Below are 15,490 nucleotides of genomic sequence, written 5' to 3' on the forward strand. Positions count from 1 at the left end.
AATCTGATCATAGCTACACCGTGACAGTTTGTGTGTGCAGCTATGAACGGCATGCAAAAGAATCGTCTTTTCGCGCTCCAGCGTTGTGCACGTACAAAATATTTCCGGATGTAAACTATAAAATGTAAGGGGTCCATAGCTGTTAAAAATGGTCGTTAACGTTAGTAAACTTAGATTTTTGGTTTAACCAGTTACCCGAGTTCTGACCAATTGTATTTTTTAATTTAAAAGCTAGTCAGTCTTGCTGAAGTTTTTTCACCGTACTTTAGTTACTGGAATTTAAAGCAGCCTTACTCCAGACTTTATAAAAGGAATAATCTGCCGCAATACTCTCTTCCCTAGATGTTCGTGCTCAGCTAATAAGACACACTCAGATAACAAAGCAAGGATTCATTTCAAACTTTTACTCAGTCCCTTAAGACTCCTTTAAAATTTTAAAGGAAAGCCTACCTAAAGCCCCTTTTAAACAACTGAACCTGAATAAGGTCAGGAGGGATTAAGGAAAATGGTCCTCTCCTTTCATAACAGTCCTGCAAATGTACTTATTTGAGCTGAAGCTTTACTTTCGTCAGCTGCCCTCATTTCTTATCAATGCAAATGCTTTTAGGATGGATTTATAATTTTTGCAAGGGTGCAAAAGTTTCCATGCTGACTGTGGATGCTAAAGTTTTAGTGGCTTTAGTGACGGGTTCACTGGCTGCTCCTCTAAAACCCGCTCTGCGATGAAACCCAAGTAAAGGCACATGAAAGAGCCTCTGTTGTTTCTCTCCATCTTTATTCCTCACCCCTCTAATCCAACAGAGTTTGCTGATTCAGAGTATGTTGACAGTAACCATCGGTCCCAATGTTTCTTGTTCATAACAAGAGTTGTTACTCAGCTGTAACAACCAAAGTGCATAAATTGTTTGATAGTTCTGCTCTCTGTGGCCTTCTTTGGCTTAGTTTTCAACTCTTTCCAGATAGACCATTTGGCTGGAGAACGGCCCAGAAGATTTATTTATTTCTTTTGTGGATAATCCCTTCCAGCTTCCAAAAAGAGGCCTCATTTACAGATTTCTTTTCTATGCTTCATCACGTCTCTCTATCACACCCATTCTGCCTTTCTCCGCCTCACCCACAGCAGACAGTGGTGCTCATTTCGCTTGGATTAATCCCCCTCTCACTTTCTTAAAGACTTCAATTACCGCCTCGTCTATTAGCGGCTCATCTCTACTAATGCCTGTATCTTCCTGGCCAGGGCTTGAACATGCAAGTGTGCATGGGGAAAAACATGCATTCATAGAAAGCTGAACGAGTGCTCTCTATGCTGATGCACAAATAATAAAAACAGCTAAATAAACACGAGGGACACCCAAATCAGACGGGTGCTGATGAGGAGGATCGGAACGCGACAACTGGGGACAAACGAGGATAAGCTTTGGCAGACTCGAACATGTACCAAGACACAGGGCACAAGTCATCTCAAGTCTTCTCCCCCTCATTCAACCCTAATCTCTTCCCTCTTCACTTTTCTAGGAGCGCTTTAAACAGCATCTGCTCTTGCACATTTGCTCTGTCTGACTCACATTGTCGAAGACGTGAACGGCATTTGAAGTTGCCTCGCTCTCGTCCAACTGGTGGTTGCAATTATTGAATCACCAGGGTGCAGGATGCAGCTTTTGTTGGTCTACAGTGACTTGAAAGAACAGCTCCCTGTGGTCACATTGTAAATACTTTATTCCGCTGAAGAATAACCAGGCTTTGCCACAGTAATAATCAGGGCTCTGATCTTAAACCAATACTACAGAGACGAGTGATAGCGCTGAAACGTGTTACTTTTACAAGTAATTTATGCAGTGATTTAGGTCAGTACCACATCACTCCTGTTTTCCTGTCATCTAAATTCATAAACTGAGCAGTTTTGACGACCAAAAATCACCCTAATTGTTAACATTTAAACATTTTCTGGGATAGAATACATCAGTTTAAATGAGCATTAAAATTCAAATATTTGGACCCAAATATTCTAAAAATGTACTTAAGCATGACTTCAAAGCCAAAGTACGCTCCGAGCTGTGATTTTTTTTTTTTTTACACCACTGACGATAAAGGTGACTTGTTATGCTTCCTTGAACGAGTCAGGACTGATCTATGGTATACTCATAAAAATGTTTTTTTTGCACAAAATCATTCTTAAATAAGATTTTAGTCTGCTCAGTTTAACCCGTTTTCAGCTCCTTTCAGAATGAGCTGTTTTAGGGCCTCTTGTCACTTTAAGTCCAAATAAGATGAGCAATTATACAACCATGTACCTTTGAAAAGCAGAAGTCGAGCCTCCTGCGCAACCAACAAGAGTACAGCAAGTGATTTCTGGATGGCAAGTCAACAACAAAACACTTAACTATTCAAGCAGCCATTGTACATACAGCGGTAAAACGAACTGACCAAACGTGCTGGAGTTCCATTTGTGTTGCTAGGTGACGGATGGGGCTCAGTTGGGGTTGCTAGGTAACGAGCTTGGCTCCTGGGGTTGCTAGGTTATGGGCAGTGCCTGCTGATTTGTGACGCTACATTTTTGGTATCTTGGAAAATGGCTCATTTTCCAAATATCAAAAAATCATTAACATATTGCCAAAAACCTGCTTGGTGTTTTTTTAAGGACTTGAGCTGTTTTTTAGAAGCAGTTGCAGATCCAAATGGAAGTACAAAAACATGTAAAATGTGAATTTTGTATAATACATCCCTTTCAAAAACCCATTCTTTAATGTACAGTACCATCATTTGTTTGAATTTTGATGAAAATTAAGGCAATTTTAAAGAAAAAAACCCCCCAAAAGACAAAAGATCAGAAGACAGATTTCAGAAAAGCAGGACACAGTTCCTGAAAAAAGCAACATATTGCTGGAGATATTTAGGACTCCAGAGGGGAGACATTCAGACAACGAAGGTCTTAAGATTTCTTGCTAGTGAGGAATGGCATCCAGCCAGGAGAGCAGGCTGGCTGGCAGACTGGGTGGGTGGGAGGTGAGGAGGTGGGAGAGGGTAGGCCACCCGTCCCCTCTCTGTTGCGCTGTGATCAGGCGACCCTCAGGGAGCGGTGGCCTCTTTGAGTTATATGTCCCTTTAATAATCCATCTGGGCCACAGAACGCTCGACTGGGCCCATAAAGATCTGATTTATGCTCTCATTGGAAATGAGAGGAGCTGGCGATGCTGGGCAGAAATCTGGGATTGTTGCCCCCACTGTCAGGAGATAGAAGTGATGGACGGCACACAGCGCAATTCAACATGTCCAAAGGCTCCACCCTCTTCCCCAACTATAAGCCATATTTCCTTATCCACTTGGCTAGTCCCATCTAGACTTGTTTTTTACGCTGAATATATGTTTCTGAAACTAAATAGCAAAGAAGAAACTTTTACTAACTCGTACTAATTTGAAACTGTATTTTCTTTTACAAACAACTTGACCCAATGACGAAATGGATGCATTATTACAACTGGTTTTGTTTTCTAATTTGCTAATTTTACCCTATTTAAGTTATTGTGCAAAAATCTAGGGCAAAATCACAAAGCTTCTAGGCACTACCAATATTACAAAAAAAGCAATAAGAATAATCCATAAGACATGATATTTAGAAAGCACTAAAAACAATTTGTAAAATCCAAATGATTAAGTTCACTGACATAGTGAAATTCCAGACAACGCTAATTCTTCACAATGTTTTCACCGTAAAACATTCAAAAATTGTACTGTAAAAACTTCACCAGTTGCCACAATCGATTGTAGCCACACAAGCACACCCAGTAGAAGGAAACAAACGCACCCAGTTGAACACTTGCATTCTATTGGCTGAGAGGTTGCCAGGCAATGGTGCATTTCTGTTCCAAGCCCAGCAGAAAATGATTCACAAGCGAGCAGAAAAGTTTGCAAGTGGAGATTTGAAGAAGAGACAAGTTTTGAGTGTGAGGAGAAAGGTTTGAGAAAGCACAGGGAATATTTGAAAGAGAACAGACATTTTGAGTACAAGTATTAAATGTTTTGAGAAGAAAGACATGCAGTCCTGCTTTAAAACTGAAAATGTAAGCACAAGTAGTAAAGATTTGAGAAAAAAAGATATGAAATTCTGCTTTCAGACTGCAAATGTGTGCGCTCGAATTATGGCAGAAAATATCCCCATATAAAGTACCTAAAATTTTACTCAAGAGTAGAACTATGCTTATATTGTGACACGTTTTTCAGTCATATTGTCTGAAAAACAATATGACTATTTTTGGTTAACTATTAAAAATGGGTTTAGTGTTGGATGTATGGATTATACCGTACATGTATTAAATGTAAGATTATGCAGGTGGTTACACTCACTTACTCCCTTTAATTTGTAAATGAAGAGTTTTGACATTATGCTTCATGGAAAAACAAACAAAACCACACTACGGGAATATCAGGGTGAGTTATGAGAGTGCAAATCCTAGCAACCCAAACTAGAAGGGATGCTGGGGGAAGATATTGCTGGCAGATTGAAGGGAAGAGGTGAATAAGTGTGCTGGCACAGCAGAAAGGAGCAAAGGGGGGGAGCCGCATGTCTGGTACCAGGCAGGCATCCCCCAAAACTGCTGCAGATTATTTTACACACACATGAACACACAAATCCAGCCCCCTGCTCATATCCTCTGAGGCTTTTGGGGGCTTTATGTTACTGAGAAGCAGAATGTTGCAGGTCACTTGATCCAGCATTAGTTGAGGTATTACAGTAAATCTGATTTTATCCATAAATTAGAATTTTTGGATTCATCCTTGTCAGAGTTTAGCCTCTTCGCTAATCTACCCATTTGTTCCTTACTTGTTTTTGATCAGTCCCAATTACTTGCCCTCTCCTTCCAAGTCTCAACCCTTTGTGCTCCTTATTCAACTTTCCTTCACTCTCCTCTATGGATCATAACCTAGATTTACATAACTCCCATTTCTAAAAGCTTGAGTCTTAAGTATTTAAACTTCTTAAATAGCTTGAAGCCTCGTATCTTTTGGCTAAATTTTAAAGCTAGTTCTGAAATTTGTCTACTTACTGCCTGGCAGCAGATTTTATGAATCTGATAAAGCAGAAAAAATCAAATTCATGTGTCACCGACTGGTAAATGAGCCTTTTGACAACTTATGAAAAGTTTAATGTTTTTCAATCTGACTTTGCTAAGCTTGCGTCTTTGCACAGTTATACTGCAACATCAAAAGTTTGACAATGTAAAAGCATAAATATAATATTTCACTAATTATTATTATTATTAGGATTTTATGTGAAAGACCAACACAGGATAACACATTCACATAAAATAAAGGGGAAGAAAAAAGATAAATAGTTAAGATTTTGGGGTATTTTTGGTATAAATCCAATTCTGTGAAGGTTTCATAGGTTTGTTAGAGAACAATGAATAACTTGCATCACATAGAAGGAAATATGAACCAGGTAGGAGATTCAAAGATAAAATCCCAAGTATTGAGCATCTCACATAGAACTGCACAAGTTATAATCCAAAGATGAAAGATGCATGGAAAACAACTGCAAACCTAACAAAATGTGTCCGGCCACCTAAACTGACGCAACAATAATCAAAGCAGCATCTTAGAGGCCCTTGATAACTCTGGAGGAACTCCAGAAATCCATAGCTCGGGTGGGACAATCTGCTGACCGGAAAAATACTAGTTGTCTTCTCAAATTCGTTAGCTTAAAACTTAAAAGTCCTAAAATTTTGAATAGAAAGCAACTCGTTTTCTTCTCTCGTTTCCTGAAGGCGTCTTATATTTTATCCAAAAAGTTATTTTAAAACTTAGTAACTGAGGTTTTCCCTTCATTCTTTCATGCATGTTTGAGAAATCCGTTAATCTCCATGGCAACCATTTAGCTGTGCAAAACACCTGGGTGGACAAAGCTCCGCCTTCGAGGCGCAGCTCCTCCTCAAAGCTCCAGGATCCAAGCTTTCGCCTCACAGAGCAGCACTCCCCCACTCGGCTCCTTCAGACTAGCCAGCAGCAATTTGCAAACACCTGGTGGAACTGAGCTCATTGTAGGAGCTACTTCTCATTTGAATGCTGGTAAAAATATTGTTAAAGGGTTAACAGAGGAGTGATGTTGGGATAACTTCCTGAAAGCAGAGTTTCAGAATGAACAAGAGTTTTTAAAGCGATAAAGGCCTAATTTCAAAGCGTTAAATTACAAAGTAAAATTTCTTGTAATCCTTTAAGGCCTAAGTTTCAAACTTGTAAAAATGTGTCATCGCCAAATGATTAGGTCATGTTCGATATATTTAGCATTTTTATAATAACTAAAGTTAACAGTTACTTGATTGTGACTACAAAATGTCCCTAAAATACACAATACTGCCCCTTTAAGATGAGTACAAACAACAAGTTCATATGTTCACTTGAACTCTTTTATTAAAATGAATGCTTTGTTTCAGTTCTGTAATTTATAGTCTCCAGTATTCAGATTGATACCTTCCTCTTTGGATCACTTACCGCTGTCACCACTATGATCCGAGCTCACTCTGTTCTCATCCTATCCGTGTATTACATTACTGCACTGTCCGCTTTACAAGTCGTCTCCTCCTCCAAGGTCTTGTGAGGACTAAATATCTGCTTTCCAGCCTGTCTGCGGCCAGCGGCTGTGTGTTAGTGTTGATACTTTGGGGCCTTGGCACTTTATAGCTAAGTGACTGTTGTTGGCTGCAGATATTTCATGTGCAGGGAGGGTAGACTGGGGCAGTGTGTCAGGGGTGGTGAGAGGATGAGCTCTCCGGCAAGGAGACAAAGGAGAAAAGCCTTCTCGCTTTTCCGTCTCTCTGTTGATCATCCATGGCTAACTGAGCTCTGAGCTCTATCTCTTCCAAATGACACATTTAAGCACTTATTCCCCAGCTATTTTTTTTTCTGAAGGGTTTCCGATGACCTACTGAAGAATATACGGACTAACTTTAGTTGTCTTTTCCTAATTAAGTTTCTATGCACTGCAAATAAACATAAAAAGTAAGTATTTATTTATTAAAAGCCACTTTTTCGCTGCTACAACTAGAAAAAGAGCAGCAGCATTTACACTCTGTCTTCGTTTGGCATTAAAGATAAATTCTGATCTACAAGCGGGGAGTTCTTAAGTGAGGAGGAGGGAGGCATTTTGCCTGTAAACAAGCAATTATACACACTCAGCATGCAGAGTGGGACTGCACTGTCTGTCAATAGCTACTTAGGACTGTCACAGAAAGTGGATGTAAGAATTCTTGAGAGTGTAAATCTCTGACAGAGAAGGAGCAAAAAGGAGTGGGGGAAAAAGCTGAGTTTAGCATAAGCTGAAATTAAGCTGGCAATATAGGGCATCCGAATCTCTCTAACTCTGGCTGCATCATTAAGCAGAAAGAAAGCCAGGAAGTGCTGCAAAGGCACAGTCCTGAACATCAGCTGCTCTGACATCCGAATCCTGACTATACACTCGTACACACAATGTGAACTGACAGAAGGTGAGACCATGCAGCATTTGTTGGTGCACATGTTTGTGTTTCTGCACAGATGTGAATATATTACCCCTGCGAGTGCCTCATGATGCCTGTGTCATGCCACGGAGAGGAATAGTCTCTGTGTTGTCCTTGTTACTTACCTCCTTGCTCGCAGAGCTGCTGGGCCAGCGCATCCTTAAAAATGATCTGTCCTCGATGCGTTGCTGTGGCTCTGGGAAGGAGAATGGAAGAAAAAGGGGAAAACGAAGGAGAGGAAGATCATTAAAATAAACACCACCACGGGGAAAGTTAACTGGCTGTCCTTATTATACCGTCTGAACATCGATCTAGCACAGATGGCATCATTTTCTACTTTACCAAAATGCATTTCACTGTTCTACATGAAAGAAGGCTTTTTATAAAACCATTATGATCTGACTTTGAGATCAAAGTAAGAAACTTCTTCACAAAGTCAAAATTTCTATTTTAACAAACTGAGACTAAATCAGAATATGAAAAGTAGTGGAGTGTGTTACCTTATGGATGCTCAATGGGATCTGATGGCTGCTTCTAATAAAGTTCTAACATCAGTTTATAATATTAAGCAGGGATGCAAGTTATTGATTAATGAATTAATCTAAAGTTGGTTAATCTTATTGATCAACTAGCGATTAATTAATTTCTTTTGTGTCTAGATTTTCCTATCAATATACTGAATTTTAAAAAAAGCACAGCATTAAATTTTAACCTTATTTTGTCAGTGGTATTAAAGGCGACCTATTATGCTTCCTTGTAGCTGTGTGCTACACAAAATATATTCATTAATTTTTTTGCACAAAATCATTCTTATATAATGAGATTTTAGTCTGATCAGTTCAGCCTTTTTTGAGCTTTTAGGCCATCTTGTCACGCCCCCCTGCAAACAGATGTGCAAATATAAGGCCGTATGTCTTTCAAAAGCAGAAGTAGAGCCTCCTGCACAACCAACAACAATGCAGCAAGTGGTTTCTGGACAGTAAGTCAACAACAAAAACACTTGTCTTTTCCAGCAGCCATTGTACAGCGCATATAGCGGTAAAACTGGATGTTGTGAAAGCTCAGCTTGAGTTGCTAGGTAGGTTTTTGAAAGGTCTCATTTTCCAGACACCAAAAAACATAAATTTATTCCCAAAAAACAGCTCGGTGATTTTTTAAGTGCTTGGGGTGTTTTCAGAAGCAGTGAAAGCCAAGTGGATGTACAAAAACATGCAAAATGTGAATTTTTCCTGAAAGGTTCCCTTTAATAAAGTTAATAAAAACTCAAAAAATGTTTTCCTCATTGTCATATTGTGGCATTTGTGTGTAGAATTTTGAGGAAAGAGATTAATTTCATGTAATTTGGAGTAAAGCTGTAACAAAAGAAAATGTAGAGGCGCTGTGAATACCTTTTGGATGCACTGCATTTTTATCTTATAGAAAAACTCAATACTAGATTTAGATGGCTTGCAAAAACTACATTACCCTACTTTTAAAACGTTTTTCTAACACAAAAGGCTGCAGGAAAATGCCTGGAGTGGGGCTGAGGTCAAAAACATAAAGAGGAGCAACACAACAGCTGCGACACGTTTCTCCCAGACTATGTGCATGCTCTGCGCTCATCCATCAAGGGGAGTGTAGAGCAGTTGTATCATCTGGCACACACACAAGCATTTTTCACATGTTGCAATTAGGGTTATACATTAAATATTAAAATCATCTGTGACTAATAAATCTGACCAACCTCCCAGTAATGAGCAAACAAACACACAACTACAGTATGTGCGCCACCCACAAAGAGACTGAAGATCTCTTCAAAGATGGCTACTGTCTCTAAATCCACAAACATTACACACATTTTTAAGATACTCAATCTGTGGTATCAGCACAAATGAACATCAAACAGCACAGATGCTAATGTAGAGATTAGCAGAGATTAGTCTTCGATTGTAGGTGGTCTGGTATGCATACGGGTATTTCCCTTTCAGGTTGTGACTCTAAATGTGTTTTAATTTAATATGATGGGTTTAGACCAGCTCACCAAGGTGCACTATTGTTTCTCAATTCTAGTTTGAAACACTGAACATTTGTGGGATTTTAGCAATGAAACTGAAATAATGTGCATACAATGTTTTCTTAGAATCAAAAGGCACACGGCTTTTCATTCTTTTTGCACAGCAACGTTTTTTTCAATAGATCAGCAACTTTAAAGGTTCAAGGGCATCTATTATGTGAAATTTATTTTTCACACATTTTTGTTCATCTATTTGAGTTTTTACTGCTTCTAAGTAGGCAATAATGTTAATATTTTATGGTGTCTGGAAAATGAGCCATTTCAAAAACCTCTAGAACGTAATGTTGCACTGCCTCTAACCAAACAACCCCAGAAGTGTGTCACCCGTTACCTAGCAACCCCAGCAGAGCTCCAGCACCTTTGGTCAGCAGGTTTTACCGCTGTATGAACTGTACAATGGCTGCTGGAAAAGACAAATGTTTCTTTGTTGACATAGAGGAACGGACGTTTTTAGTGGCTTCAACGTAGCTCTTCCTACAAAAAAGTTCTTAACCTTTTGTTTTATGGAACATGTTTTTTGAATGCAACACATTTAAAGAAAAACCTTATAACTGTTCTGTTTTTAGCAATTTTCTGTCAAAATACATTTCATTTGCAGTAACCTTTTCTCGGAAAAAGATAAGTATAACGTTTTGTATCAAGGGGTTTTTTGGTGAGAGAATGCTAAATTGTACTTACTGGTTTAATATCTCTAGGTTCATATTTCTGTGATCTTTCAACATCTGTGTAGTTGGAGGAGAGTAAATGTGGTAATAGTATAATGTTTTATACTATTACACTTGTAGTAGTTCTGATTACAAGTGAAGTACAAATGGTAAGTTAATTTTGGAGAATACCAGACAACTGTATCCCTTTAAAATACCTTGAAAGTTGAATCTTTCCATAAAAAGGAGTGACTTTGCATAATCGCTGTGACAGAATCCTCCTTCATGAAGTTATTGCCAATTTATTTTCAGCACGGCAGTCTCCCTCTCTTAAAAGTGACACAATTTACGTAAACAGTGCAGTTTTTGACCTACGGTGGATTTACAGACAACAAATGGCCAAAGTACAATGACAGATTTGGGCGGAAATGTGAGGCTGCAAAATTTGTATCAACTCTTTTTGAGCACATATGCTTAGTCAAGTGGGTGTAAACAATTTACCACCAGCTTCCTTATTCCTCATTCATCTTTCCTCTTTTTCTTTCTCAGCCCACATGAATCCGGTCTCATCTTCCAAACTCTACCCACCCTGCCGACTCATGCCTTTTTACGGGTGCCGAGGCATTTACACAGTCGTCTCATCCTATAAATAATGAATGGACTGCTCATTAATTGATAAAGACCTCTTGTGCCTGAGCATAGCTGGGGAGAAAACATACTTAATTACACTCATATTTCAGAATTGGTGAAAACTAATTTAAGGTTTGGTATTTATGAATAAAAGATGATGCGTAACGAACAGCGGGTGGAAGATGTAGGAACAAGGCCCTTAAATATTTAGTAAACACCTCAAGCTCACTTAGTGGATTTTGCTTGGTGGCTGGGAAGGAGAGATCCTCTTTAGAAAGCACACTTCCTACACAGTTTAGCACTAAATCTCAGCTTAAACAGTAAAGCATTGTTTTGCAAAGAGTGAAAATAAAAAACAATTTAGAGAGAAAGAGTCTGTTGCTTAATTTAGACTATTTGAGAGCAGGAGTGGTTCTCTCAGAGCGTGTTTATGATTAAAACAGAAGCCAGGAGAGAGCAGTTAGTCTAAGCCGAAGCGTGTTTGATCTGAGCAGCATGACCCCGGTGTCTGTCTGCCGTCACCCACCAGTGGCTCCTCAGCGTGTCTCTCTCATTAGTCCATCCACTCTCTGGAACCCACACAAACATAAAAAGAGCAGCTAAATGTTAATTTTATTCGTTTTTTCCTTAGTTCAGTGGGTGGGGCAATTAGGGGGTGTAATATGTGTAGGGTTTTTTCCGCTCTTCTCTTCCTTGTGGATTCAAATTGGAGTTAATTTTATGAAAATACAGCTCTGGAAAAAGATAAAAGACCACTTAAAATGACCCGTTTCTTTGATTTAACTTTTTATAGGTATATGTTTGAGTACAATGAACATTGTTCTTTCATTCTATAAACTACTGACAACATGTCTCTGAAATTCAAAGCAAAAATTTAGTATTTATTAGCAGAAAATGAAAAATGGTCAAAATAACTAAAAAGAAGTAGTGCTTTCAGACCTCAAATAATGCAAAGACAACAAGTTCATGTTAATTTAGATACAACAACACTACTGTTTTAATTCAGAAAGCGTTCAGAAATCAATGTTTAGTGGAATAACCAAGAGGTTTTCAACGGGGGTCGGTACAGTGGGCTCTTCATTTTTTCAAGATATTTGTATAACTTATATGTGCTGCATTAACAGACTTGTGAAAATTTACAACGTTTTTGGTTGTCCTTTAATATAGTCTGATAATATAATAAGGACTTGACTCTTTGAACACAATCAAACTTGTGTTTTTTGTGGCACTACACTGCAAAAACACAAAATCTTACCAAGTCATTTGGACCAGTTTCTAGTGCAAATATCTTAATACACTTGAAATAAGACAACGTAGCTTGTAAAGTCAATATAGAGGCTTGTTTTAAGTAAATAATTCCTTAATATTGATGAACATGTCTTGGAAATTTCAAGTAAAAATTTTTATTTATTTGTAGAAAATGAGAAATGGTCAAAATAACAAAAATGATGCAAATAATGCAAAGAAAACAAGTACATATTCATTTAGAAACAACAATATTAATGTTTTAACTCAGGAAGAGTTCAGGAATCAGCATTTGGTGGAATAACCAGGAGGTTTTCAATGGGGTTCAGTGCAGTGGGCTCAGTGAGCTGTACAAGTCACCCGCGCCCCATCTGTCAAAGTGTTGAATTGGAAATAAGCAAAACACTCATAATTATGAAGAAATTTCAGAGAGAATGGAGAGTGGATAGGAAGAGAAGGCAGCAGGGTTTGGATTTGGTCAGAGGGAAAAAATGATTTAAGGGGGAAGGGTTGATGGCCTTGTCAGTCAAATACCACAATCTGCTGTCAAGTGGCGAGGCGAGCCAGTAAAAGCAAAGCAGGCACACACATGGACTCTCTAAGCTATGTAGGAGCGGCGGTAACATGTATGCAGATGGACAGGCTGTCACTCAGAGTTCCCCAAAGGGCTGGGACTGGGTAATTACCATCCATGTCATCCATGTTAGATTACATGTTGCTGTTGGCCGTAAGTATCCCCCAGAAACCGGCTTGACAGCTCCCTGCTAACCACACGCACAAATTATATAGACTGCTGATTTACCCTAAGCCGCAAATACATGTTAAATAAACTGCTGCTTAAAAAGAAAGAATAAATGAATACATTATATGTACCACAAAAGCAAACAAGGCCAGCAATTTTCTGTACTCTAATATTTAACTTGCGTCTAGGCCTGCAAATGATTAATCGGTTTAATCATGATTAATCGAATGCTGAAATAATCAACTTATTTAGTAATAGATTAAATTCAATCAGGAGTGTACAGTGTAATTTGATGAAATAACAACACAGAGCAGGTGCTTACGCAAAAACTGTACAAAAATATGTACGTTTTGCATTTAAGATTAAAAAAAAAAAGGTGTTCAAATATATTCTACCCCAAATTTCTCAAGTGGCAGATTTAACTTGACCTGGTTCAAATTCTGTAAAAAACAAAATCTCTGATTAAGCACTTTCCGCTATTCAATTCACAATTGGTCGATGCAAAAATGACTTAATTAAATGAAGGAATTATTACTGCAATTTAGGCAATAAAATGTAAATTTCCTTATTTAAAAAGGGAATTGAATCATTTATTTCCATCTTTTAATGTAATTTTAATATTGTATAAAAATGTCTCTAACATGCTTTTTATACCTTTTTGGCTCATAATTTTTTTTTATTTTTAACAAGATAGAAAAATGTGGCAAAATTTTTTTATTTGATTAATTGATTTATCTTCCAAATAATTGATAGAATGATCTATTACTAAAATAATTATTGTTTGCAGCCATAGTTGCATCAACGGTTCGCACTTGGGGGGATATTTGCTTGGTGCCCAAATGGACCACAATCTTTGGGGAATGTTTTCAACACTTCATTAAATTAAGGCATTTCTTAAGTCCAACCCTACTGTCAAGAAATAACTAAGAAAGATGGTGATGAGTGTCTAACATGTGAGAATAGAGAACACACACTTTCCTAGTTAGAGGAAAAAAAGCCACTATTCTCCAGGAACCCCAATTAAAAGCTCATCTTCTCTTCCAGCCCACTAAGCCCGTTTTGTAATTATGATAAATAGGTGGAGTTTCAGTGGGGTGCGGTCTCTGTTGCCAGCGCTGATTTGGAGCATTTGGACCTCTCCGTTTAAAATAACACGCCCTAATTGGTTGATTTATCCCCGGCGTTGAGGACTCCAGCTGCGTTTATGACCCTACTGACCTGGACAACACAGGGCAGAAACAAGAATCACATTTCAGCTGAAAAATATCTTATTTTCAGCACTCATACAATACAGTTTAAAGATTTTCTTCATCCTTATGCACAAAAAGGTGTACCTAACTCTGGTTTGTGCGACTCCACCATCCACTCCCTCCACCCTTGAATTAATTAATTGGAAAAGGGCTCTTAGAGAGCATGCAAATTTAATGAAGCTGCACAGAAGAGGGATTTGGGAGTTGTTTGGCAAATTACCTGCTTGTTAGCCCGGGGTCATTGATAGTTATTGCTCCAAATACAGCCAGAAGAAACACGGTTACTGCTCTCAGTATGGAGCTTAAAGACGAGAGCAATTGACCTTGACTGGTGCAAGTAGGTAATAATGGAAAAGATTAAGAAAACAACTGTAGCTACTTACTTTGGGGTGAATATGAGATGAAGGAAAAATCTGGGATGTGAGCAGCTTAATGTGATCCGAAGAAATACTTAAAGGGGCAGTGTTATGTAAAATCAACTTTTTTTATCTTTACATCAAGTTATAATTTTATTCCCTCATCAAAAAACCTAGCTGGAGTGTTGCCTTGATTTTTTCATGCATGTTAGAGAAGTCCTTTAATCGCCATGGCAACCATTCAGCTGTGCAAAATGCCTGGCTGGACCTAGCCCCGCCTTCGAGGCGCAGCTCCTCCTCAAAGCTGCAGTTTAAAAGCTTTGGCCTCATAGAGCAGCCCTCCTCTATGACTACCCGACTCGGCTCTTTCAGACTAGCCTGCAGTGATTAGCAAACACCTGGTGGAATTGTGACACTTTTCGGTGAAACGCCGGTAAAATGTTGTCAAAGGGTTAATAGATTACTTCCTGAAGGCAGCGTTTCAGAAAGAACAGGAGTTTTTAAAGAGACAGAGGCCCAATTTCAAGGCATTAAATTATGAAGTCAAATTTCTTTTAAGTCTTATTTGATATACACAGCATTTTTATAACAATGCAGTTATAAAATGTCACTCTGTGCATGGAAGATACATAATACTGCCCCTTTAAAAGCAAAAAGAGAAACTCTGATACATGAAAACTCAAGGAAGCTTAATGCATTGACAAAGATTTCTCTGCCTGTCACAAAGCATCTGGGTCAGACTGGATGTTGGGAAGAATTAACTACATTTACTTAGAGTCAGCGAACGAGAGATGACTCCAAGCAAGCGGTCGTGTCTGGTTTTCATCAAAACTGAGCAGGGCTGATCACGGACAAATAATCCGACACCAGCATACAGTCCATCTGGGAAAGCTGGTTCATTATGCTACTTTTTTTTATTTCAACCTTCTATTTAATCTCAGACTGATAAAATGACCACCAACCCAGCAGGTGGGACAGTGACCTTTTGGTAATGAGGATGTGGGATTCTGGTGATGTGGACAATATGTAGCATTATCGATTTTAGAAGTGGCGTATCCCGAACAGCTAAGTGTGTGCACC

The 15,490-nt window shown here is 38.6% G+C and overlaps 1 protein-coding gene across 1 annotated transcript in view; it reads right to left on the bottom strand.

The window, feature by feature from the left end:
* Positions 1 to 15,490, bottom strand: part of reln (reelin) — a 158,674-nt gene that overhangs the window by 78,222 nt on the left and 64,962 nt on the right. Inside the window, 1 exon segment of the mRNA XM_032581667.1 lies at positions 7,616 to 7,686. Within this exon segment, the coding sequence (XP_032437558.1) occupies positions 7,616 to 7,686 (71 nt within the window).

Source organism: Xiphophorus hellerii, chromosome 2, assembly GCF_003331165.1.
Source record: "Xiphophorus hellerii strain 12219 chromosome 2, Xiphophorus_hellerii-4.1, whole genome shotgun sequence".
In the NCBI taxonomy this organism is placed as follows: domain Eukaryota; kingdom Metazoa; phylum Chordata; class Actinopteri; order Cyprinodontiformes; family Poeciliidae; genus Xiphophorus; species Xiphophorus hellerii.